This window comes from Solanum verrucosum, unplaced genomic scaffold (assembly GCF_900185275.1).
Source record: "Solanum verrucosum unplaced genomic scaffold, falcon-dt-bn FXZP01000229.1, whole genome shotgun sequence".
Taxonomy (NCBI): Eukaryota; Viridiplantae; Streptophyta; class Magnoliopsida; order Solanales; family Solanaceae; genus Solanum; species Solanum verrucosum.
In genome coordinates, this window is record NW_026020011.1 from 5,453,716 (window position 1) to 5,479,136 (window position 25,421).

Here is a 25,421-nt window from a genome sequence, read left to right on the forward strand (position 1 = left end):
AAAAAAAAAGTAATGGAAATAAAGAAAACAACAGACAGTAATAAAGCAACATATAGTAGCAGAACAATACTACAACAAAATAATACTATAATCAAACTACACGAAACAACATATTATAAACAGAAATCAAAGAAGAAGAAACAAGAGTAATACTACAACTACTAGAATGGACAACAAGTCAATACCCTAAGCCCTTCACCATATCAGCAAAAATTTGGCTATAATTATGGAATCAGTACCCATAAACAATGTAAATCAGCAATCTACAATAATTTTAACCATATATAAACGGTATCATTTTCGTCAAAGAGCCAAAGTTTTATATGAGCACAGTACTATAAATTTACGTGTAAAAATTCAAAAAAAATTGTAACAAATAGTAGATCCGAACCCATAACTTTTAAAATTCCAATGAGTTGAATACTAAAAATTCTTTAAAAATTAAACTCATAAAACTTAAATTCTAAATTTACCTCTAACAATATAGTAGCAAAATAAGAAAAAAAATTATGAACAAATCAACATTATAATTTTTTGAGAAAAAAAAATACCTGAAAAAGAGCTCTGCAAGAAAACACTCTTTGAGAATTGTCTAAAGAGAAGTGGACCACAAAGACTACCAATCTTTTTTTTTTATAATCGAGAAATTTCGAGGGCCAGTGACACACAATTCAAAAGAATAGTAGCAATAATTTTCCAAAGACTAGTAATAATACATTATTCGAAATTCGATGGATAATGAACTCGTTACGAAGATTATGGGAAATTGTAATAGTAATTTCGCCACGAAAATGAAGTCAAAAGTCAAGCAGATTAGGTGCAAGTGTTCTGTACAAGTTTTATTGGAATTCCATGCAAATAATTGAGTTTTTTTTTAAAATGTTCTTTTAAGTAATAAAAAGTATTTTTTTAAAATAATATTTGTATATAATTTAGATTAATATTACAAGAGGCATGGGTGGGGATGGAGGTTGTGGGGTAGGGGTGAAAAATAATTTTTCAATTTTTTTTATCCAGTTGAACATGAAAAAATTAAAAATATTTAATTTCCTCTGTATCGAACACATCAACCTAGATGACAATTAATTAGTTTATCACTTGTGTATTACCATTTTACTGTTTAGTTAAATTATGGATTGATTATTTATACATATTAAAATAATTTTTTAAATATAAATTCATGATTTGAGTCGAATTTGTAACTTTAAGGCTGATTTCGCCCTTGCAATGAAGTAGTTGTGTAAATACACAAGATTTATGAGTTTGAGTTTAAATTTTAACTATAACACTTTTTATTTATCATGTTTTGTTCTGATATATTTTTGAATATATATATACTAAGGTCTTCATTTTTTTTAAAATAAGCACTTTTAACTTTTCAAAAGCTCAATAAAATCCTAACTTATATTTGGTCCCCAGTTCACATTAGGACAAATTTGAATATTAAACACACTCCTAAATTAGTACTTACTAAGAAATGACAGTAATACTTATTCAAAAAGTGATATTTGGATTGACTTGGTCAAAGATGCCTTTAATCTAAAGTATAATAGTGGACAATATTAAATCTTTTTAATTTCTTCTAAAATTTATGAATGTAGTTAAAAGCTTAACTTTAATATTTTTTTTTGGATTTACTTGAAAGACAGCTTTATCGAAAAAAGAACCTGTCCTTTAGATTCATTGAAAGAGATCCAGAAAGCAATGACTTTTGTAAAGGATAACTTTCGCATATATCCACTCAAAAATAAATTAATTATGTTTTATAGTTATAGCTTACTTAATATAATTCGTAGTTACATGTTCTAGAGAGAAAAGTGACGAGCGAGATTGAGAGAGGGAGGAAAGAGGACAAAGATGCGAATTGTATATGTATTATTTGTCAAAATAATTGTATATATGTAACTGATATACATATGTATTTGTATATTTGACGAGCGATATTGGGAGATGGAGGAGAGAGGCAGAAAGTGGAGAGAGACGAATTGTATATGTATATCTGTCAAAATAATTGTATATATGTAATTGATATACATATGTATTTGTATATCTGATGAGCGAGATTGGGAGAGGGAGGAGAGAGGCGAACGAGAGAAGACAATAATTTGTATAATTAGCAGTACATTTGTATAATTCACGTGTATTTGTATAATTGAGTAATACAAAGTTTGGAATTATACAAATATGATAAAACTCAAATAACGAATTGATACAAACACAAACATATGAACTTTAAACAGTTGTACAAATTATATTATAAAAATTACATTATATAAGTTATATTATACAAAATTCGAAAATTACACGTTTATATAAACTTTAAAAAGTTATACAAAAAAAGATTGAAGGTATATTTGTAATAAAACTGAAAAACCAAAGGAAATTATCTTCATATACAAATACAAACCATCGTATACAAATACAAATCAAATGAAGAATTGTTAGTTGCGAATTATACAAATATGGTAAATTATATAAACGTAACTAATTATACAAACTCGAAGTCAGCCCACGTAATTAATGGTTAATGTAAGTCGCTCGTAATAATTATTATAAACTATAACTATGATGACTAATTAAATAATATAAATTTGTTTAACCGCATAATTTTTTTTTTTCCTTAAAAGTCATGTGATAAGCTATACAATGTTTGATTTTAGTTTTCCTTCTATGCATAAAATATAATATTAATAACATAATATTGTATTTAGCGCACATTTAAAAATGTGATCAAAGTGTGCATAAATTGACCTGAATATCAAAAATTGATGAATGATAAAATATGAAAACACGATAGATTAAAATTATTAAAATGAATTCATATCTTAATTTTCTAAAATAACAAATTTAATAACCACAAATTAAGAAGTTTCCACCAACCAACTTTCCAAGAAAAGAGACGTAGAAAAGTTTGTGTTCTAAGAAGGAAAATGACTTTTAAGAAAAATGTTTTTATTCCATGATATTTTGGCATTTAACTATAAAAATAATAAATATAACAACGAAAGTTATTTTTCTCAAAAATAAAAAAAAAATGATTTTCCTTCTCTTAGTAGGATATCTATTTTGACTTTTATCTTTATATTTTTTGTTTCACTAATATTTTTGTACAATTATGACACTGCTTTACCCTTAATCAGATGTATCAGATTCGAGCCCTGAATATGAAAAAAATTATGTTGAGAGCGTCACCTTCAAATGGTCCTACAGTGAGGAATTCAAATTTAGTCGAAGCTTCAATGTGTGCTTGAATTGTATTTTCACTCCACTCTAAAAAAAAAAAATATTTACTAATTGTATTTAGGTTTAAACATGAGGTTAATTTTCAAATATTATTTTTTTAATAATTTTCCAAAATATATATTTTTTAATTTTGAAAATTATATTTTTTTTTCCAACGCCACCATAAAGTCCGCCTCTAGCAGACAGCATACTTGACCAAATCCTTCGTAAAAGGCTGCTATAAATACAAACAAAACTAGGATTAATAATTCTTTTTTGAAGAATTATTCTTGGTATGCGTTTGTTCATATATTTTAGATATATTTTATTTATTTAAAATTTATGAAGATAAAGTTACGTTTAATTATATCCTTTTATAAAAAATAGAAGATAGTTTTTTATTTTCTATTTATAAAGATGGCTGGAAAATAAGTTTTGAGTACTTTTCCAAATTTTAAATCCACCTTCAGTTTTTTATTTTCTATTTATGAAGATGGTTGGAAAATAAGTTCTGAGTACTTCTCCAAATTTTAAATCCACCTTCAAGTTCAATTTGGAAATTTATAACCAAATATTAGTTTTGAATTTGATGGCTTTTATTTAAATCATAGATTTATTTTAAGAAATTTACTTAATATGAACAAATATTAAAGTTAGAACTCATTTAGTACTACTTGAAGTCATTATTTTAAAATTCAGAACTCATAAAATTAAAATCATAACTCTGTCTCTGATTATTTGTTTATTTTAATAACAAATTAAAATAAATTCTTCATGTCTATCATTTAGTTGAATGACACAATTAACTACTCATTTTAAAATTGAAATTGATAAACATATTACATACTAGTATTATTTCGAGCTGGGAACCTAAATAAGTCACAAAAATATAAAAGTAACTAAAATAAGCCACTGCTTTAGAAAGTAACTAAAATAGGTTTAGTGGAAGAAAAAATTTCACTTTATCTAATATTTTAAACGTTTTCCGTTAGTCTCATAACGTGTATATTTTAATATATAACGGAATTATTTTCTACACTTTATAAAATTGAACTATTTCTTACTAAAGTGGAAGAAAATATTACACTTCATAAAAAATTACTTTACCTTTTCACTTTCTTCTTCTCCCCTTTCACTTTCATGGCTTCCAAACTTTTCACTTTGAAGATTAAATGTTGATGATCCCAATTCGAAAATTGAAGCGGTCCTCCACTAAAAAATAAAAATCTTGAAAGATTGGAATAGCACAACCCGACAACATAACAATCCGACCCTACAAATTATATAAATTAGGTATTTTTTTCATCTCATATTTTCATTATTTTAAAATGATGTTGTAATTTGTTCAAAATTTCAGCTAGTCTTATACAATGTGCATTCAATTACTAAATATTGTGTTAGAAAAAAAGTCTTTAATTCGAAATAAACAAAAGGAATTACACTGTTGAATTGGTATTGCAAAATAAGGTTTGGTGGAGAAGATTTCATTTGCTGGTTTCCTTAAACACAAATTGTTTAATTTTACTTATAACTAGTAAGTGCCCATTTGATCTTGTTTGCAAGGGAAAGATAAAAGTCAATCGTTGAAACGTACTAATTCCTTCTGCACTATTTTCCTTAATATGGAACAAACATAATGATACTCAAATGCTAGAAGCCTTTTATGTTGATGACCTTTTCAGTTTGTTGTCACTTTTTTGAGTCCATGTCTGCGTATGTGGTTACTTAGCCATCTGATACTCCTGGAGGTCTTTGGGCTGGTCATGCTTATGATCTTTGCCATGATAAAACGCTTTTTCGATTGTAGCATATATACTTGTATAACTCATATAAGTGCATAGGTGTTCACAGAAAGAGTTAAAGCTTAAATATATGTAGACTGTAGAGACTATGTGCTGTGTAAAATTGTCAATGTGCATAAATACACCTCTCAGATGAGTTATGACGTATGTAAATTAGGATTGTTCAATGGATATGTCATGCTACATTGGAAATGTTACTAAGATCTATTTCATTAGTTTAATGATTGAGGATAACAGCTGTGGATGTAGTTCAGGATGTATGGTCCATTTTGACACAATTGATTTGGCTCAGACTCTGTAGGTGTGTTAAAAAATCCGCTAAATATGTAATAGATGGTTCCATCAGTTTCTCTTCCGGTATATGTTCCTTTTGGTTTTTTTTTTTCTATTTTATTTTCTTGTGGTTGACTCGACAAATAACACATTGAATTGACTTGCTGAAGTTAGAGATTCTTTAGTTCTCGTACAATTATTCGTTTGAAGACAGTTCACTTTTTAATTTGTCAATAGATAATTATATTAAACGAATTAATAGAATTTTTCTTACAGAATATAATGGAGCGTGTTGTGAATCCTGGACCGATTGATCGTACACTTCTTCTCTCTCAGCATGAGCATAAATCAGAATTGTTATGGAAAGGTGAGATATCATTTAGTAGCCTTATGAGGACGGTGCACATGAATGATGCTTGAAGTTTATTTCGTTTGCATCGACCTCATGAACGTGTTGAGGAGATCTTACGTAGGTCAGGACTGTATGATGTAGTTTGTGTGGGCAGGATGCAGTATGACCGTGTCCTTGTTACACCTATGGTTGAGTGTTGGAGGACAGAGACTTATTGCTTCCACTTACCTTTTGGTGAGGTCACGATTACATTACAGGATGTGCAGGTTTTGTTTGGTTTGCGCATCGATGGTGATCTTGTGTACATGCAGGATGCTGCACAGAGGATTCATCCATGGCGCACTTTATTAGAGACACTCACAGGATGCGTCATAGCACCTGCTGATATGGATGGTGCCAGCCGGGTGAGGATACATAGCATTACCGGCTACTTGCGAGATCAGTTACAAGTAGATCCGATAGGAGACGCTAATCCAATGGAGCGGGTTGAGAAAATTTCTAGACTTTACATGCTTGTTATATTGGGGGGCATATTATTTTCGAACACGTCGGGGAACCTTATTAGCTTACAATACTGGGCATTCCTAGATCCCATCCACGACGTAGGTAAGTACAGTTGGGGCAGTGCAGTGTTGGCCTACTTGTACCTCAAATATGTTTTTCCTTTGTTGGTGATAGTTGATAAATATGTGACGCTGTGACTTTTTTCGATTATCCTCAAAAATCTTGAATGGTTTAGGCATCCATTGTTGCTTTTGTTGTACTAGCTGATTGACAAATTTTGATTTTGTAACAAATCGATTCACAATCTGATTGTAAGTGAGACTTACCATTGCAGTAACTGGCAGGCCCCTGGCTGACTTAAGAAGACCATTGAATGACTCAGAACTATTTGTTGTCAGCATTCCCTATCTCTTACCTCCATCCCTGTGCAATGTCCATTTGTCAAGATCGTTCTTCATTAACCACACATACGTTTCCGGGTTAATCTCCTTGATCATCTCCATTTTTTCCAAAAACTTTTTCTCTTGACAATGATTTGCAGCTACCCATAAAAGGTTGTTCAAAGTGACATTTTTGATTTTTTAAAAAAAAATTGGCCTTCAAATGTCTTAAACAAAAACGATGGAACCCAAATGGGGCCTGCCAATTGGGAGAATTATACACGGATGAGAGTATTCCGTGATGCCTATCTAAAATCAATGCTACATCTCTATGACCCTTGACAACGTGCAAGTGCAAATGATCCAAAAATAAACTCCATGTCTTCATGCTCTCATTCGCAACTATTGCAAATGACAAAGGTAATATTGAGCCGTTACCATCCGTTGGAATCGCAATCAATAACTTGATATCATATTTTCCATAGACATGTGTTCCGTCAATCGATATAACAGGACGACAAAACACAAACCCATCAATGCATGGTTTAAAAGTCCAGAACACATAATTGAATACATCTTCAATGACATCGACATGCCGCTCTGTTTTCCATTCAACTATTGTTCCGGGATTGAAGTGTTTCAAAGCTTCCATGAACCTCGGCAACTCGGCAAAAGAACCCTCCCAAGTACCATAGACTTTTTCAAAAGCACGCTTGCGACCAAGATAGACTTTTCTTTTGCTTATCGAAATGCCATATGCTTTAAGAACGGCTGTTTGACAATTTTTGATGGGAAACCTGAAAAGTAAAAATAATATTAATTATCAAATAAAAAATGAATATTTTCTTACTAAAGAAAAATCATCTAAGGATAAAATAATACCTTGGCATTTTTTCTATATCAACACGAAGGATGTTAGCAATCATCTCAACATCCAAGTTGAAATGTCCATCGCGGCACGTACCCATATCACATGTATGTTCTTTAATGTATCTTCCAACTTTCCACATGTTAGTATGTTTTTCATTAAAAGAAGTTAGCCTAAATCGACATCCTTGTTCAACATGCCTGCAAACAAGTCGCCATGATTTCTTTGTCGATTTAATAACAAAGTACTCCCTCGCTATCTTTAAATGTAGAAGCTTAACTGCTCTTTGCAACAACTTCTTTGAATTGAATAACATGCTTTTTTCAATATAAATAGCACTATTCATGAAATCTTTCGGTTCACGCCACGTACATTGTGATGAATATTCATCATGTGTATCGCCAAAGATATTTGGACCATCTGGGAGATGATCAAGATAAGGAATTTCATGATTACGAAACGGACTCATGGACATTGGTCTTGACGACCGATTGGGCATTAAAAAATCATCATCACTAGATAATGCCTCAAATGGAACATTATCTCCTGATTCCTCGACATTAGGCAAATCATCACTATCACTAGCTGAAGGTGAGCCGTAATTTGGAAGGTCACGATCATCGATATTCACAGGATCAATGGGCTCATCTTGTGTGATATTTTCCCTATATATGTAAAAAATTATAAATATTTATCTCATGCAATTAACTTACTTAAATAAAAAATCAAGTGTTGGACATACCGATAATCATCTGCATCAAAAGTAGGCGAGACATGAAAATTTGAGGATGTTCCAACATTTTTCGTAATTTCAAAGTGTGAGGACTGACCAAAATAATTATCTAGTCCATAACTTGGAGCAATATTCCTATCTTGCTGAGGTAAACCGCTACAAAATATATAATAATAATAATAAATCATATAAATTAATAAATAATTGACAAAATCAACAAATAATAATCGAAATATAATTATTGAGCACTACCAATCACTTTCATTGATAGTTTCGTTCAAATCAAAATCATATCGACCGATAAGAATATTTTGATAATGAGTCATGTTAGGAAAATCAGTAGATTGAGTTATCGGAAATCCATCAACGCTATTATGATTTTCTAATCGGGGATGGACATCGACCAATAAAGGAGAACGTTGTTGACTAGTCTTAGGCTCCTTCCTAACATAGATTTCAAGTATTGTTAACTTGATTTGATCTATGTAGTCATCTGGAACCCTCAAAAAGTCGGTCAACGATTCGTCATTATAGATAATCCACTCTCCAAAATTTACTTGTCCTTGGGATAAAAATGAAGTAGGGTATTTTCTGACTATAATCAAATTATAAACAGTACTGTTTATACCCATTCTTTTATAAATTGATGAAAGAAATTTATGATATCGGACATTAATTGAATATTTAACATTGTGTTTGGGAGGACAATTATAATAAATGGTATTTCCATCATGTATAATTTCGCCATCCCAATAAATCGAAACTCTAACTTTTGATTTAGAAGACATTTTTTTTCTGAGATTGAAATGAACAAATATAGAAAGTATGTTGTAGGTGCTATCAATTAATGTTTGAACGTCCTCCTTAAATAGAGATTGGAGGATTTTTCAGAATAAAAAAATAAAAATACATAGTGTAATAATTTTTTCCGTTTTTATGATATGTCAAATCAATATAATTGTATGACAAACACTGCAAAAGAGATAAAAACGTGAAAATATTCCTCTTTGTAAAGTGGAATTTTCTCTTCCACTTTGTAAAGTGTAAGATTTTCTTCCACTTTATAAAGTGTAAGATAAAGTTCCACTTTATAAAGTGTAAGAAATAGTTCCATTTTATAAAGTGTAAAAAATAATTCCGGTTATATATTAAAATATACACGTTATGAGACTAACGGAAAACGTTTAGAATATTAGATAAAGTGAAATTTTTTCTTCCACTAAGCCTATTTTAGTTACTTACTAAAATAGTGGCTTATTTTGATCACTTTTATGTTTTTGTGGCTTATTTAGGTTCCCAGCTCTATTATTTCTCACCAAATGTCCAGTCAAAATCATAATTAGTCTCAAACAATGATTAGAAAATAATAAACAAATCATTAATCAACAATAATTCCAATTCCATTTCCCTCAAGGATTTCAATTTCCAACTTAAATTCTAATTAGGAATCTTTCTCTTTCTTATATATACACATACTTTAAACCTATCATTCCGTCGCATACTCATAGTTTAACTACTTCTGAATTATAAAATAAAGTTGAGTAACGTTTCGATATGACTCAAAAAGTTCGTATGATCACTTCACTTTTCATTATCACTTCAATTTTCTTCTTCGCTACTCAGTATCATCTTTACCGTTATGATTTTATCTCCGGCATTAACGATGAACCGAAAATCACCATTACTATGTCTTCGAAAAATATCAAAAATTTTGCAGTTCATGAAAATATCTATTCACCTGTATCTCCGGTGAATTCACTATTACCCGATTCAATTTCATCTGTATCGATTCTAATGCCAGATTGGGAAGTATTTGTTATTGTCTCTCCCGATTATACTCATCTAATTTCTCCTCACGATCCTTATATTTGCGTATTCGAAACAGGGGAGATTTCATCGGCGATTGAGCTTCAATTTTCGGTCCGGTCTTTGTTCAAGCGTGAGGTTCCGAAGAGAGCTCGCCGGTAATTTCCGTTTAAACAACCTAAATTGATGAAATCGTCAGAAAATAGGAATATTACGCAGGCGCCGGCGACATCGCCGGAGATGTACAGTGGACTTTTCTCATTTATGATTCATTGACGACGGACGACGACGTCGTTTTGTTTGTTAAAGGATTGAATAATCGTCAAGGGATTAATAGAGAATGTAGTGAATTTAACTGTATTTTTGGGTATGGGGGTAATAAGGTAATTAGAACCAACGTAACGAGTTCGATACAAGAAGTTTTTCGATGTAATCGTCCTGATCCAACTGTTTTTGAGGGAGAGAGGATATCAGTCTCTCTCGAAATTATACTAAATGTTCCAGTGGTTGTACCTTCTGTAGCGTATTACACTAGACCAAGGAAATTGGAAAGTAACGAGAAGTCAGAGAAAGCTCGTATTTGTGCATGTACCATGGTGTATAATGTTGGTAAGTTCTTAAAATAATGGGTATTACATCATTCGAAAATTGGTGTTGAAAAATTCGTATTATACGACAATGCTAGTGATGATGATTTAAACAATGTTGTCGATGAACTTGTTCGAGATGGATATGATGTTAAAACTTATTCTTGGGTATGGCCTAAAACTCAAGAAGCTGGTTTTTCTCATAGTGCAATTTATGCTAAGGATTCTTGTTCTTGGATGACGTACATTGATGTGGATGAATTTGTGTATTCACCTCTATGGTCTAAATTATCGCGTCCATTGAAATCTCTATTACCTTCTCTGTTACCAAATCTCAAGAATGTACAAGATTCGTCACTTGATAAGAGACAAATTGGGGAAATTACCATCTCGTGTTATGAATTTGGACCATCAAATAAGAAGTCTCATCCTATAATGGGAGTGACCCAAGGATATAACTGTAGAAGAAAGGTAGAGAACAGACATAAGTCTATAGTATTATTGGATGCTATTGATCACTCTTTGCGCAATGTTATTCATCATTTCATACTGAAACAAGGATACAAGATAAAGAAAGTGAATGTCCGTGATATGGTATTGAATCATTACAAGTTCCAAGCTTGGTCTGAATTTAAGGCTAAATTTAGGAGAAGGGTATCAGCTTATGTTGTCGATTGGACTAAAGAATTGAATCCACGTTCAAATGATCGAACCCCAGGACTAGGATTTAGTGCGATTGAGCCTAAAGATTGGCCATCGAAGTTTTGCGAGGTATATGTTAATGGTCTAAAAGATTTGACACGGAGATGGTTCGGACTAAAGTCTCCAAATCGGATACATTACCGTATGGTATGGCAAAGATGACGAGTTAGAATTGATTATGTATAGAATACAATATGAAAAAATATATTTGTACATTTCAACAAGTTTTTAGTTTAAGATCAATGATTCGAAAGTCTTTTTATTTTTTAACTTTTTGTGTTAGATCAAAGTCAAGCAAATAAATTTAAATAGAGGGTTCATTATTACTTTATCCTTGTGTTATATTCGGTGGCAAGGCCAAGCCCCCTCCCGTATGCATCTTCCTATATATAACAATCTAAACATTTGATTTTTAAGTATAATCGTTATTAGATATTAAAAACAAAAGACATTAATTTTTTTTATATATTGACTAATAAGGAAGGTTAGTAACACATCAAATAATATTCGAACATGTGCTTTCTACGAACATGTGTGACTTAGGGTGAGGCAAGTAAAATGTTTGATTTAGGCCCCTAAAATTTGAGCCACCAAAAAATTTTAATAACGAATTAAAAGAAAGGAACATATTTTAAATAGAAAAAGAAAGAAAAAATCTATCTACTTTTATTAGAAATATTTTGTAACTCTGAATTAAATAATTCAAATCTTCGTACTAATAAATGAAATTCTTACAACAACATCCAAACTAAATCTAGGTAAGCAAATGAATAACATTTTACTATCTACAATGCATTTTCTTTCTTTTATAAATGTTATTAATATCAATTAATATGTAAAGTTAAACTTCTACTATCTTTTAAGAATACAATACTTTACACTATTATGATGATGTGTATGTGTATATATTTAAGGCCTCTTATTATTATTACGCCCTTCTATCCTCATCTATGTTTGTATCAGCAAAATTATCTTTTCTTTACCTAACTTTACCTACTTTTGCTCCTACTGGATCTTCCAGTATTATCATCTTCCAAATTCTCATCTTTTGAGTTATTATGGCCGGAAAAATCCTTACGATTTTCTTTTTCATTACCACTTCGATTTTCTTCTTTGCTACTCTGTATCACCTTTACCTTCGTGATTCTATCTCCTCCGTCTCCTCCTCCTCCGTTGATAACAATTATCTCCGACTTTCTGATCCTCCACCATCACCACCACCACCACCGAAAATCACCACCATTACTATCTCCTCCCCACCCCCACCCCCACCCCCACCCCCGAAAATCGCCATTACTATATCCTCAAAAAAACCTGATAACCTCGTTATTCATGAAAATATCTCTTCACCTATAACTCCATTTCAAATTTCTCCGTTACATGGTCAAATTTCATCTGTATCGATTCTAATGCCTGATTGGGAAATTTTCGTTATTGTTTCTCCGGATTATACTCATGTAATTTCTCATCACGATCCTTACATTTGTTTATACGGAACAGGGGAGATTTCCCCTGCTTTTCCTGCAGGGGAGCTCCATTTTCCGATTCGGTCTATGTTCAAGTGCGAGTTTCCAAAGAGAGCTCGCCGGAGATTGCCATTTAAACCACCCGTATTGATGAAATCAACCGAAAATCAAAATGTTACCATGATATCAACAATGCCGGAGCTGTTAAGGTGGACGTTTCTCGTTTACGATTCTCTAACAACAGATGAGGACATTGTTTTGTTTGTTAAAGGAGTGAATAATCGTCAAGGAATTAACAGAGAATCCAATGAATTTAACTGTATTTTTGGGTACGAGGGCAATAAGGTAATTAGAACCAACGTAACGAGTTCAATACAAGAAGTTTTTCGATGTAATCGCCCTGATCCAACTGTTTTGGAAGGAGAGGGAGTATCAATCTCTCTTGAAATTTTACTTCCTGTTCCAATGGTTGTACCTTCTGTGGCTTATTACAATGCACCACGAAAATTGGCAACTAACAAGAAGTCAGAGAAATCTCGTCTTTGTGCATGTACCATGGTGTACAATGTTGGTAAATTCTTAAAAGAATGGGTATTGTATCATTCAAAAATAGGTGTTGAAAAATTCATGTTATACGACAATGCTAGTGATGATGATTTAGACAAAGTTGTCGACGAGCTTGTTCATGATGGCTATGATGTGAAAACTTATTTTTGGATATGGCCTAAAACTCAAGAAGCCGGTTTTTCGCATAGTACAATTTATGCTAAGGATTCTTGTTCTTGGATGATGTACATTGATGTGGACGAATTTGTGTATTCACCTTTATGGGCTAATCTATCGCGTCCATCTGAATCTCTATTGCATTCTTTGTTACCAAATCCTAAGAATATACAAGATCCATTGCTCGACAAGAGACAAGTCGGGGAAATTAGTATCCCATGTTATGAATTTGGACCATCGAATATGAACACTCATCCTATAACAGGAGTGACACAAGGATACAACTGCAGAAGAAAGTTTGAGAATAGACACAAGTCTATTGTATTCTTGGACGCGGTTCATCACTCTTTGCTCAATATGATTCATCATTTCATATTGAATAAAAGGTATAGGGGAAAGAAAATGAGTGTTCATGCTATGGCGGTGAATCACTACAAGTTTCAAGCTTGGCCTGAATTTAAGGCTAAATTTAGGAGAAGGGTATCGACTTATGTTATTGATTGGACTAAAGAATTGAACCCACGTTCAAAGGATCGAACCCCAGGACTAGGATTTAGTCCGGTTGAGCCTAAAGGTTGGCCATTGAAGTTTTGCGAGGTATATGATAATGGTTTAAAAGATTTAACACGGAGATGGTTTGCACTAAAGTCTCCAACTCCGTTACATGATTACCGTATGGAATGGCAAAGATGACTAGTTAGCGTCTATGTTGCTCAGACCCTTAAAAGATGGTATGACACTCGTGTCAGGTCCTTCAAGAATACATAATTTTGAAGATCATTTTGAAGGATTCGAGCAACATATAGGTCGAAATTTTTCTTTAAGAGTTATATATTACTCATGTATATTATGACATATTGATTTTTTGCTAGTATTGATTGAGCACCAGCTGCAAATTTACAGCCTAAATTGTGATCACTAAGAAACTTAGAGGAAACCTTTTTTTTTTGTATAGGCATTTGATTGTTGTTTTATTAATAATTAATTTGATTTCCTCATTGAACTCTTTGTTTTGGTTCATTCAATGTTCATTACTCTGTCGTTTTAATTTGTTTGTTTTACTTTCATTTTTATTTTGTTTAAAAAGGAATGATGACTCTTTCCTTTTTCTAACAACTCTTTGATTTCAACTTTTCAAGTGACATGATTAAAACCATATGATTAAAAGATATTCTGATACATTAATTATGTTTTTAGTTTAAGACAAAAAGATTCAAAAGTTTTTGTTTTACTCTTAAGCTTCGTATCAAATTGAAATCAGACAAACAAATGAAAACTGAGGTTTCATTATTAGTTCTTGTTTTGTGCTAATTAATCCTCCCCAAACTCAAGTAGCTAATCTTATTTCTTTTGGAATTGTTCTGCTGTAGTTTGCATGGTGGCTTACAAAAATACTTCTATAGTTTGTAGTTTAAAAAAATGCACAATTAATGAAATTTATGTGATTAGAAAAGCATACTATACCATTAAAAGTAAAAATAAGAAAATGACATTAGTTTTTTAGGTAATATTGAATTAACATCACCATCAAATGGAATAGAGGATAGGATATTTGACCATGTGTTTTTCAGATCTAACGTCTCTATCAACTATTCTTTATCTAAGTTACCTACTTTCGCTCCTACTAGATCCAGGAGAGATTTGACACCTAATTCTCCGATCTATTACTCATTTTTTTTCTGACTCGATAAAAATTACACTCTCTAGACTATTGTTAAATTCTTTAAAAATTAATTATTGCCAATGATTAATAAACAAAGAATTGAATGCAAACTAATTAATGAGAATAAATAATGAAGAGGAATATATTTCAAGGTAAATATGGCAAAATACTTGTCATGTTTCACTTTTCGAAAATCAAATATTTGTATGAATTTTTATCAACTTTTTAACATATATTTTTTCTATCATATATATTTTGATATAATAAGAATTGTTACTTATAGTACCTTGCGTATAGTTTTATTGAATATTTTAATAAAAGTTAAAAATGATATTCAGAAGTTAAAATTATGTCTGAACATCAATTTAACTTTGAAGAAAATACATTATAAGTATTTTTTAAAAATTAATCAAAATTACCTTTTCAAATTTGAAACTTATCTTCAATTTTTTTGTGTTTTTAAAAAACAATTCAATGTATAACCAAACTTTATTTTTTAAAAAAATTCTTGAAATAAGAGCTGCCGCTAAATGAGGAGCTGGAACAATTTTGCTAAACGTAGAAATCATGGGACATTCAACGTATTATTTCTTTTTTTTGTTCATATGGTCATATCAGACCAAAAAAAATAATATATAGGACCCATTTTTGGTTCAATTTTTTCCTCACTTTCTGTAATTTCGCCTCACTAAAATAGTCCGCAAATCACACATGAAAAGTAAATCATATTAGACAAGCTCAGTGACAAAGTAAGAAATTTTGTTAAAAGTATTCAAGATTTAATAATATACGTAGTACATGTGAAAAGTAATTTTTAACCTACTTCATACAATTTTCTATATACATAATATAATTTTTCCATGAATTATGTTCAACTAACCACCCTTCACTGCATGAGTCAACGCCACTGGACAAACCTCATGCGACAAACTCGACCAATAAAATATGCTAGGATTCTCAAACCTGAGACTCCTCACTCGGAAGATCACCTGTTCAACTAACTCGGGTATTTTATTTTATTTTTTGGGTCAATTTTTGTCACATTACTAATTATAACTATTAGACCCCAATAATTAGGACCCATTTTTGGTTCAATACCCCCCTCCTCCCCCCCTCCCCCCCCCCACTTTGTCTAATTTTGGAATTTTTTGTCACAATTACAAAAAAATAATTACCTGTACTTTTTTTTTAATTTTACATTTGTCCTTTACTTATATATATATATATATATATATATTTTTGGTATTTGAAGATCTATGAATGTGAAAGTTTCAATCTTTTTCTACACATTTCAAAAGGGAGAGGGAATAATAAACTATCTCTCTCTCTCTCTCCTTAGCTCCATTTATATCTTGCATTTGTTTTTTTTTATTGATTCCTCCCATATATATCATTATTGTGCTATTTTTATTTTTATTTTTTGTAATTATGTAATCAACAAATGATTTTCTAGCTGAAATTTGAGGTGTTATTATTCTAATTTCTTGAAAATTTTGCATTTGTTTTGGAAATAATTGGTCAAAGATTTCAATGTCGAAAAAAAATAATAAAATGAGTTGCTTTTCTTGCATGAGCTCTCGTCCTAAGAATATTGAAGATTATGATGAAGACATGATCTCAAGATCCAACAATTCTGCAGGTTTTATTTTTATTTTATTTAATTTTACATTATTTTTTCCTTTAAATGTTATTAAGTTTTATAGCTTTGGAGCAACGGTATAGTTGTCTCCGTGTTATCACATGTTCGTTGCACCTCTTGGAGTGTGGCCCTTCCCCTGTTTCCTGTTTGAATGCGGGATGCTTTATGCACTATGTTGCTCGTGTCCTGAAAAAATGTTGTTGCACGTATGTTAGATCCTCCAAAATGGAATAACTTTTTGAAGGAATTAGGTACACCCGCAATGACATTTTGAAGGATTCAAGCAATCTTAGAATGTAATATATGATGTAATGTGGTTATAATTACTATCAATTGTGAAATTATGATGTGTTAGATGTTATATATACAATGTGCTTATGTATTTGTTACAATATGTAAATGTTTTGAGTTTTTTTGCAGTGCACGCAAGGGGGAATTCTAGTGATTCTGGAAGTGGTAAGGATTTTATTAAATCGTATTGTTTAAGAACTAGTATGATGCTTTGACCCTTCGAAATGTTGTTGCATCTATGTCGGATCCTCCAAAATTGTTTATCTTTTGAAGGACTAGACACACACGTGACAGTATTTTTGAAGAGTTTGAGCAACATAAGTTGAGTATGAGATTCAAATTGCATTTGGGAGAGACGGATTTTTATTTTTTTTTCATTTTTGTGGAATTTTCGATGTTATTCATGTATAGGAAATGGGAGAAAGGAGGGCTTTTTGAAAAGTAAAAGAAGTGGGGAAAGTAACAATAAGAACAATAATGTAGCCCGCAGTTTCGCGTTCAAGGAACTAGCCATCGCAACTCAGAGTTTTAGGGAAACGAATCTTATTGGAGAAGGCGGCTTTGGAAGCGTCTATAAAGGCCGTATAGATTCAGGCCAGGCAAGTTTTTTGTTTTCGAAATTTTGATGGTTTGATTCTCATTATATTATGTATTATAATTGTCTAACGAAAGGTGTTCAACTGACTACCCTTTGGTCTATGTAGCTCTGCGACTAGCCTAAATGATTGAAAACAGGGGAATGTTGGAACAGAACTTGTCTTTTAATTTTTAGTGTGTGTGACAGTTGATGATTAGTTGTGTTTTGATGTTACGAGCAGATAGTCGCGATCAAACAACTTAATCTCGAAGGCCTTCAAGGGAACCAAGAATTTGTTGTGGAGGTACTGATGTTGAGTTTAATGCATCATAACAATCTTGTCAACCTGATCGGATACTGCACTCACGGAGAACAGAGGTTGTTGGTTTACGAGTTCATGCCACTAGGCAGCCTGGAAAACCATCTTTTCGGTAATTTTTGTTACATCTCCTCGAACTCTTCTTGCTCGTATATTGAAGGCTAAATACCTAGATAGTCCTTTAAACTTTACACGTTTTGTAAGTTAGATATGCAAACTTACCTAGTGCCGATCCTTTGAAAGTAGTGCATTTTTGGATGATCTGTCACCTCTGTGACAATATTTTGGTAGAGTCCGAGCAATATAAGTGAAAACAAGAGACTGTTCTCTAACTTCTGAGTTGCCTTTAATGGCTTTAGTAATTGCATAGACAAGTTAAGCTCATGTCTCATTAGCGTTTCTCTGTTGTTACGCGCTGTTAAGGATAACACATACTTCATCTGTTTTAATTTATATGTTGTAATTACTATTTGGAGAGTTAGAGGATGCCAGGATTTTTTCAAATACTTTTTGAATATTTTGAATTGTTAACTATTGTGACTTAATAGTACATTCTATGTAGTTTCAAAATGAGGAAGTTTTGTTTAAAAAAAGAAAGAATTTTAAGATTTATTTCCAGATTCACATTGAAAATTAGTTAGTTTGACCCTCGTACTACGAATTAGGACACGTATATTGAAACAGTGAGAGTAATTGTTTGATGTCCTCCTAGCCGCCCTTTAGCTTTTGTAAGGTTGATTTCTCTGATGGTTACTCAACTGATAGTGTAGTTGTTATTTCGGAAAGTTACTTTTTTGTAGAAAGAAATTGGAATCAAGAAGAAATGTGACTTTCTGAGATAGTGAGTGTTAGTTGAGTGACCGTTTGAGAAATCAACTCGCTTTTGTACTATCACTATAGTTATCCTTATTTTCGATTTGTTGGGATGTATACTAACTTTCTGTTATCGTTGATGTTGAAAGATTTAGAACCAGGAACGATGCCACTGAGTTGGAAGACAAGGCTACAGGTAGCTGCAGGCGCAGCTCATGGACTCGAGTATCTACACAAAGCAAATCCACCCGTCATTTACCGTGATTTGAAATCTTCAAATATATTATTGGACAATGATTTCAATCCAAAGCTGTCGGATTTTGGACTCGCAAAGCTGGGACCTGTAGGTGACAACACTCATGTTTCGACAAGAGTGATGGGCACCTACGGATATTGTGCCCCCGAGTATGCCATGACAGGGAAGTTGACTCTGAAATCTGATATCTATAGCTTCGGTGTTGTTCTATTGGAGCTAATAACGGGACGAAAAGCTTATGACACCTCTAAAAAACAAGGAGAACAGAACCTTGTTGTTTGGGTGAGTTATAACTTATACTATCTTAAATCTGAATACTAACTACTGGTCTCGTTTCCGGACCAGCTCAATTCTCCATTTCTGTTCGATTCTGATATTATACAACCGATAACCTCTAATGCAACCTCAGATTTAGAGAGTTATTCAATTCACAAGATGCTCCAAAAATGCACTGCTTTTGGAGGATCTGACATACACCCATGGATATTTTTGAAGAGTCGGGCAACATAGTCTTTCAGTCAATTGGATCATTACCTGGTTCCAATACGAAACTGAAGTCCACTCAGTGTTTTGAACCAATTCTATAAGAACACATACTGAAAAAGAAACTATTACTAGTCATATTATTGCAAAATTTTGCCCATTATTTGCTGCTAGTAAAGAACAGATAATGAAGGGGAGTGGGAAGCAGCCTTGACGTAACTGATAAAGTTGTTGTCATGTGACTAGGACGTCATAGGTTAGAGTTGTGGAAACAGCCTCTTGCAGAAATGCAGGGTAAGACTGCGTAAAATAGATCCTTGTGGTTTGTCCCTTCCCCGGACCCTTGGTAATAGTTTTTTATCCAAAAAAACTATGAAGTAGTGCAACTTATATCCTGAACCCGACCTGAATACAAGACATGGTTTCTGTTTATGTACTATGTCTAGAATTTCTTTTTATCTGAGAAACTCTTCGACTTGGTTGCAGTCTAATCCTTTCCTCAAGGACCGGAGGAAATACATTCATTTGGTAGACCCGATGTTGGATGGTCAGTTCTCTTCTCGTTGTTTGCACCATGCAGTTGCTGTTACTGCAATGTGTCTTCAAGAACAAGCCAGTTTTCGCCCCAGCATTACTGATATTGTTACCGCGCTTGACTATCTTCTACTTCAAGCACAACACTCAGGTACACATAGAGGTGGTTCACAATCTGGCAAGCACATACCGCCTCCATCAACAGAAGAGTTTACTGTCAGTTCACGAAATCGAAGCTATGACAACATGGCTATTACATTTTAAAACTAGATATATAGAGATGGGGATTGCGGAACATCATAATGAAAAATGGAGGTGCATTTTATTGTTTCGACGTTATAGCAGAGGATATCGGTCACTTCAGCTTTTGATTATGAGGTTAGAAGACCATCTTGAACACAAGAGTTTATAGTCAAAAACACATTTGAAGTATCACATTTTTGCGAGTTTCCCACCTAAACTATTAGGTGTTCACTTTTCCTATCTGAACTATTTATCAAAACACACCTCAACTATCAGTTGTTCCCTTCCTACCTGAAATATAATTGTCGTTCAGGTAGAAAAAGTGAACAACTGATAGTTGAGGTATCTTTCAATAAACATTTGGTGATAGTTTAGAAAACTCGCACATCTAATAGTTCAGGCATGAAACTCAAAAGATCAGGATGCTTTAGATGTGTTTTTGACCTGTCGTTCTTTAAACAATCACTCTAATTTAACTTGTTTTAGTCAGTAGTTATGTTTTAGCTGACCTGATAGTGTAAAAATGTCGATTTCTTTTCTCACTTAACCTTCATATGTCCTAAGTTCCTTCTGAATTCCTTATTTTCTTATCACAGTAAGAACAGGACATGATTCATTCAAATGTTTTTGGCGTTTCAGATGACGTTTCCCTGAATCAAGAACTTCAATTGATTTGCAGGAACGCGGTAGACTGCTCTTTCCCCTGTACATTGACTACTCGTAATTCGTAAACAGTTGAGGAACCATTGAATATTGTTTCACGTATCTGTATTTTGGTGTATATGAAAAACCAAAAACCAAAAAATGGATGTATATCAACGTCGAGATTGTATATATACCCATACTTCTTGTAATTTCATGCATATTGTTGACATGATCATATAAGATAATATGAACAATAGTGAAGACTTGTTGTTGATGATTTTCTTCGATTATCTTCTGGTCTTAAACATGTCAGATAGAAAGTTAGAATGAGAAAGAGTTGCAAGAAACGGAAAGTGAGACATTTTTTTTAAACAGACTAAAAAGGAAAGTAGGATAAATTAAACTAATTGAAACGGAGGGAGTAACTGTTTTGTTTCTGAAATTTACTGAATTTTCAACTTCTATTGGGGAATGCATATGATTAACTAGCACACAAACACATACAAAATAAATAGAGAAGAAGAAATAAAATAAAAATTTAACGAGATTCAGTCAAGCCTACGTCCTCGGGTCAAAAGCATAAAACAAAGAATACAACATATGTTAGATCCCTAATTATAATCCCTTTACTCCCAAGTGTTTTTCCCAATCTTGCATGATCAATAATTTGCTTTACATAGATGAGAACATAACATGATTCGAATTTAGGTCAATGTGATCAGAGCTAGCGTGCTCTGATCACATTATGATCGCGTTAACCCTTAGAAGCTCTTCTATGATCGCGCTCAAATCATGCTATCTTTTTTTATTTTTTCATATAGGTCCCATCGCGATCTTTTAAAGGTCGGACCGCGATTCAAATCCACCAGAATTCAAAACACAAAGTCAACAACTTCAATTTTGACAATATAAATGGATGAGATTAGTGGTTTTCTCTAGTGGACTAGTCTTCCCACCAAAGTCATATCTTCAAATTATAGTGGCAAATCGCAATCACTAGAAAAAGTAGGCAAATAGTTTTGCTTGGAATAATAAGTACTCTTTCATCCTTAACTAGATGTTTCAAGTTCGAGTTCTTCTGGTACAGAGTCACATTTGTTAAGAAGCGCTTTACTCCTCAATGAGGGACTTTCCAGCTCAAATCCAAATTTAATCGAGCTCTAATATGATATCGACCACCAGGTGGGAAACAAGTGCAGCCCAAAAGTTTGAAAAAATATTGAAATCCTCACCATATGGTAATGACTTTTAACTGGTTGGCATTTGTGCATATGTAGTTTTTTGCTTTGAAGATTGAATGAAGTGACTAGCTAGTGAGTATCTTGTTCATAGTCAGTTGACTTTAGTGCAAAAATAATGTCTGATTTATGGAAATGTTCTCTTTTTAGGTCACATTATAAATTTTGTTCCTATTTTTAATTAAAAGTTGTACAAATAATAATAAAAATGATAGTACATAATATGAACAAAATTTAAAATAATCATTTTATGTGTCTTTTTTTTCAATATTTATGTTTGTATTTTGTTCAATTTATGTGTCTTTTTCTTAGTCTGTTTGCAAACAAAATAATCATGTTTTATCTTTAGTATTCTGATCTGTCACCATTTATGTAATATTCTTTTTTTGATCAATTAACAAAGAATGACATCTTTTCATATTTAGTAACATTTTGACTTTAAACTTTTCGTTTAACCATGGAATAATGCATTTTTTTTTGGTTTTCCATCCAGTGTCCGGAGCCCACATTGGAGCTCTGACTAAATCCGGATTGCGCTCTGCAGGGCTCATTCGGGGGTAGCGCTCTCAACAGGATTTTCTCCATAATCAGGGCTCGATGTATTGACACATAAAGTTCTATGAATTAATTTAAATCATAAATATAAAAACATTTCATTTTCTCTTAAACTTCGTACTCAATCAGACACTTTTACATAAATTGAGACGGAAAAAATTACGAACTTTTAAAATCTAAGTATGTATACTTGCTGATCTTATATAAATATTTTTAAAAGATACTGATTGTTATAAAAAATTTCATTGTATATTAAGTTAGCATTACAAAACTTCGAATTTTGAATCATTCTTTTGCAACGTGGTATATTTAAATGTCCTCGATATTATAAATGATTCAAAATATCCTCTTTTTGCGTATTGGATCAGATTAACTCATCTTCCATCTATTGGATTAAAAATGCTTTTAACCTATTAGAAATAGTTCAAGTTTAATTGTGTATATATATATATATATAGATTCACTCAAAATTTAGTACTTTTTGCTCATATCTTATATAAATATTAAGAAAATTATTGTATATTTATAAATTTTACTTTTTGCTCATATCTTATATACTTCATCTATCCCAATTTATGTGACACTTTATATTTTTTGAAAGTCAAACATTTTAAGTTTGACCATCAATTTACGCATGAAATCTTCAAATTTTTTAAATGAAATTTATATAGTTATAAACTACGTAAAAAATATTATATCACAATAATTGATAATTCAAAATGTTTAAAAGATTTATGAAAAATTTATGATAAAAATAGACTTATTTGTATAAATCTAAAAAACTGAAAAGTGTCACACATAATAGGATGAAGGGAGTAAATATCAAGAAAATTATTGAATATTTATAAAAAAAAAAATTATATATTCTGTTGATATTGTTATAGTATGAATTCAAAGTCAATCTAAAAATTCGTAAAAGTTCAAATTTTGAATCCGTGTTTGCGGTCAAATTTAAATGGAGGGAGCAAAATGAAAGTGAGGTGAGAGAATTTATTTTTTCTTTATATAAAAACTCACACAATTGTCACACAAAAACTGCAACTAACTTTTCGCATAAAAAAAACGCTGCCTCCGTTAGCTCCACATGAGTACTACTGATCTTTCACGTAACTCCGGCAGCATAAACTCGACGGATTCACTATCACCGCCGGAGAATCAGCCGTTAGAAATCGACATCGTCGACTCCGACTTCGTCGTTATCCTAGCTGCTCTTCTCTGCGGTCTAATTTGCGTAATCGGCCTTGCCGCCGTAGCTCGTTGCGCTTGGATCCGACGGATCGCCGGAGGAAATTCAGATGATGCTCCTCTTCCTCCGGCGAACAAAGGTTTGAAGAAGAAGGTACTGAAATCACTACCGAAGTTCAGTTACACACCGGAACGATCTGTGCAATTCTCTGAATGTGCGATTTGTTTGATGGAATTCGTAATCGGAGATGAAATCCGAGTGCTGCCGCAGTGCGGCCATGGATTTCACGTCGGATGTATCGATACGTGGTTGGGATCGCATTCGTCGTGTCCGTCTTGCCGTCAGATTCCGGTGGTTTCAAGGTGTAGTATGTGCGGTGAGCTGCCGGTGACGAACTCATCGGCGGCCGTCGGAGGTGAGACCGGTAACCGATCGGCTCCGAATAATAATTATCATGTAAATGCATTTTTACCTTAGAATGTAATTAATTAATTACATATTAGGCTAAGTGTATAGATTAATTCATGTACGTGTATTGAGAATTACTAGTTGTACGGAGTATTTGAATTTATAGTGAATTAAATGGTGTTATTTCCATCAACCAAAGTTTTAGTAATAAAATGTTTTCCAATTCTCATATACTATTAGGAGTTTTTTTTGTTTTCCCATCTTTTATATGATGTTTTTATTTGAGTCGAAGGTCTATTCTCAAAATAGGATCAAGGTCTTCATATATGTACACTATCCGTGTAATAACTTCAATGGGTCTTCCACTTATTCAGGTTCGTGTTGTGTAAGGCCCGAAAGCTTTTTTATCAAGAATTTTCTTCATAGTTCAAAATTTTGAACCCAAAAACTTTCATTAAGAAATTTTATTATAAATTTATTTAAGTTTATTACATCACCACAACGGACGAATCCACATATGAACATTTGTTGTCAGAAAATTACATTACGTATTTTAAAAAAAGCATAATACATAAACATGACTCTTAACTTGGATTCATCTAACAACTATGACCTTTAACTTTGGGTGAGCTCAAGTAGACATTTAAACTTTTATAAAATTAAACAAATAAACACATTTGTCCTACGTGACATAATACATTGGAAGACATATTGTCTGTTGTTGAATCTAAGTTAAGGGTCATGTTATATATTATGCCTTAAAAAACATATTACATATATGTTACTACTTCATAAAAAAATTACTCTAATTCCACGGTCATGGAGGGCCTATCATAACAAAGATAACCTATCCAGTATAGTCTCATGCATAAATGAAATTTGGAGAGAATAAAATACATGCCGTTCTTGCTCATATGTTCGCGAGGTACAAAAATTATTTTCGATAGATCCACGACCCACCTGACATTACAAATTCATTTTCTCTGTTGATGTGCATTTCAAAGCTGAACGGACGAGAACTGTTATAGTGGGTAAACCACCAAACACACCCAAATTAGGTACGGAATGTTGTAAATTGTGGCAAAAAATGTGAGAAATGTGCATTATAAAATATTACTACTAGATTTGCTAGGGTTGATTGAACTGGTTGGGT

General features: G+C 32.4%; 4 protein-coding genes across 5 annotated transcripts; all 4 read left to right on the forward strand.

Moving 5' to 3' along the window:
- Nucleotides 1–5,579: 5,579 nt before the first annotated feature.
- LOC125820367 (serine/threonine-protein phosphatase 7 long form homolog) lies at nucleotides 5,580–6,350 on the forward strand. The gene is made up of 2 exons (XM_049499800.1): nucleotides 5,580–5,653; nucleotides 5,804–6,350. Exons 1-2 carry the CDS (start codon nucleotides 5,580–5,582, stop codon nucleotides 6,348–6,350), a joined length of 621 nt encoding a protein of 206 aa, XP_049355757.1.
- Nucleotides 6,351–12,287: 5,937 nt separating this feature from the next.
- On the forward strand, nucleotides 12,288–14,111 carry LOC125820368 (glycosyltransferase family 92 protein RCOM_0530710-like). The gene has a single exon (XM_049499801.1). It carries the CDS (start codon nucleotides 12,288–12,290, stop codon nucleotides 14,109–14,111), a length of 1,824 nt encoding a protein of 607 aa, XP_049355758.1.
- A 2,304-nt stretch (nucleotides 14,112–16,415) lies between these two features.
- Nucleotides 16,416–20,257, forward strand: LOC125820121 (probable serine/threonine-protein kinase PBL21). Of its 2 annotated transcripts, XM_049499543.1 has the most exons (6): nucleotides 16,416–16,720; nucleotides 17,141–17,176; nucleotides 17,423–17,614; nucleotides 17,834–18,019; nucleotides 18,870–19,258; nucleotides 19,946–20,257. In XM_049499543.1, exons 1-6 carry the CDS (start codon nucleotides 16,612–16,614, stop codon nucleotides 20,255–20,257), a joined length of 1,224 nt encoding a protein of 407 aa, XP_049355500.1. In that variant the 5' UTR covers nucleotides 16,416–16,611. The 2 variants fall into 2 exon arrangements, with proteins under 2 accessions (XP_049355500.1, XP_049355501.1); XM_049499544.1 differs by lacking the exon at nucleotides 17,141–17,176 and having other exon boundaries at nucleotides 16,613–16,720.
- Nucleotides 20,258–23,758: 3,501 nt separating this feature from the next.
- LOC125820369 (RING-H2 finger protein ATL8-like) lies at nucleotides 23,759–24,345 on the forward strand. The gene has a single exon (XM_049499802.1). It carries the CDS (start codon nucleotides 23,759–23,761, stop codon nucleotides 24,335–24,337), a length of 579 nt encoding a protein of 192 aa, XP_049355759.1. The 3' UTR covers nucleotides 24,338–24,345.
- Nucleotides 24,346–25,421: the final 1,076 nt, after the last annotated feature.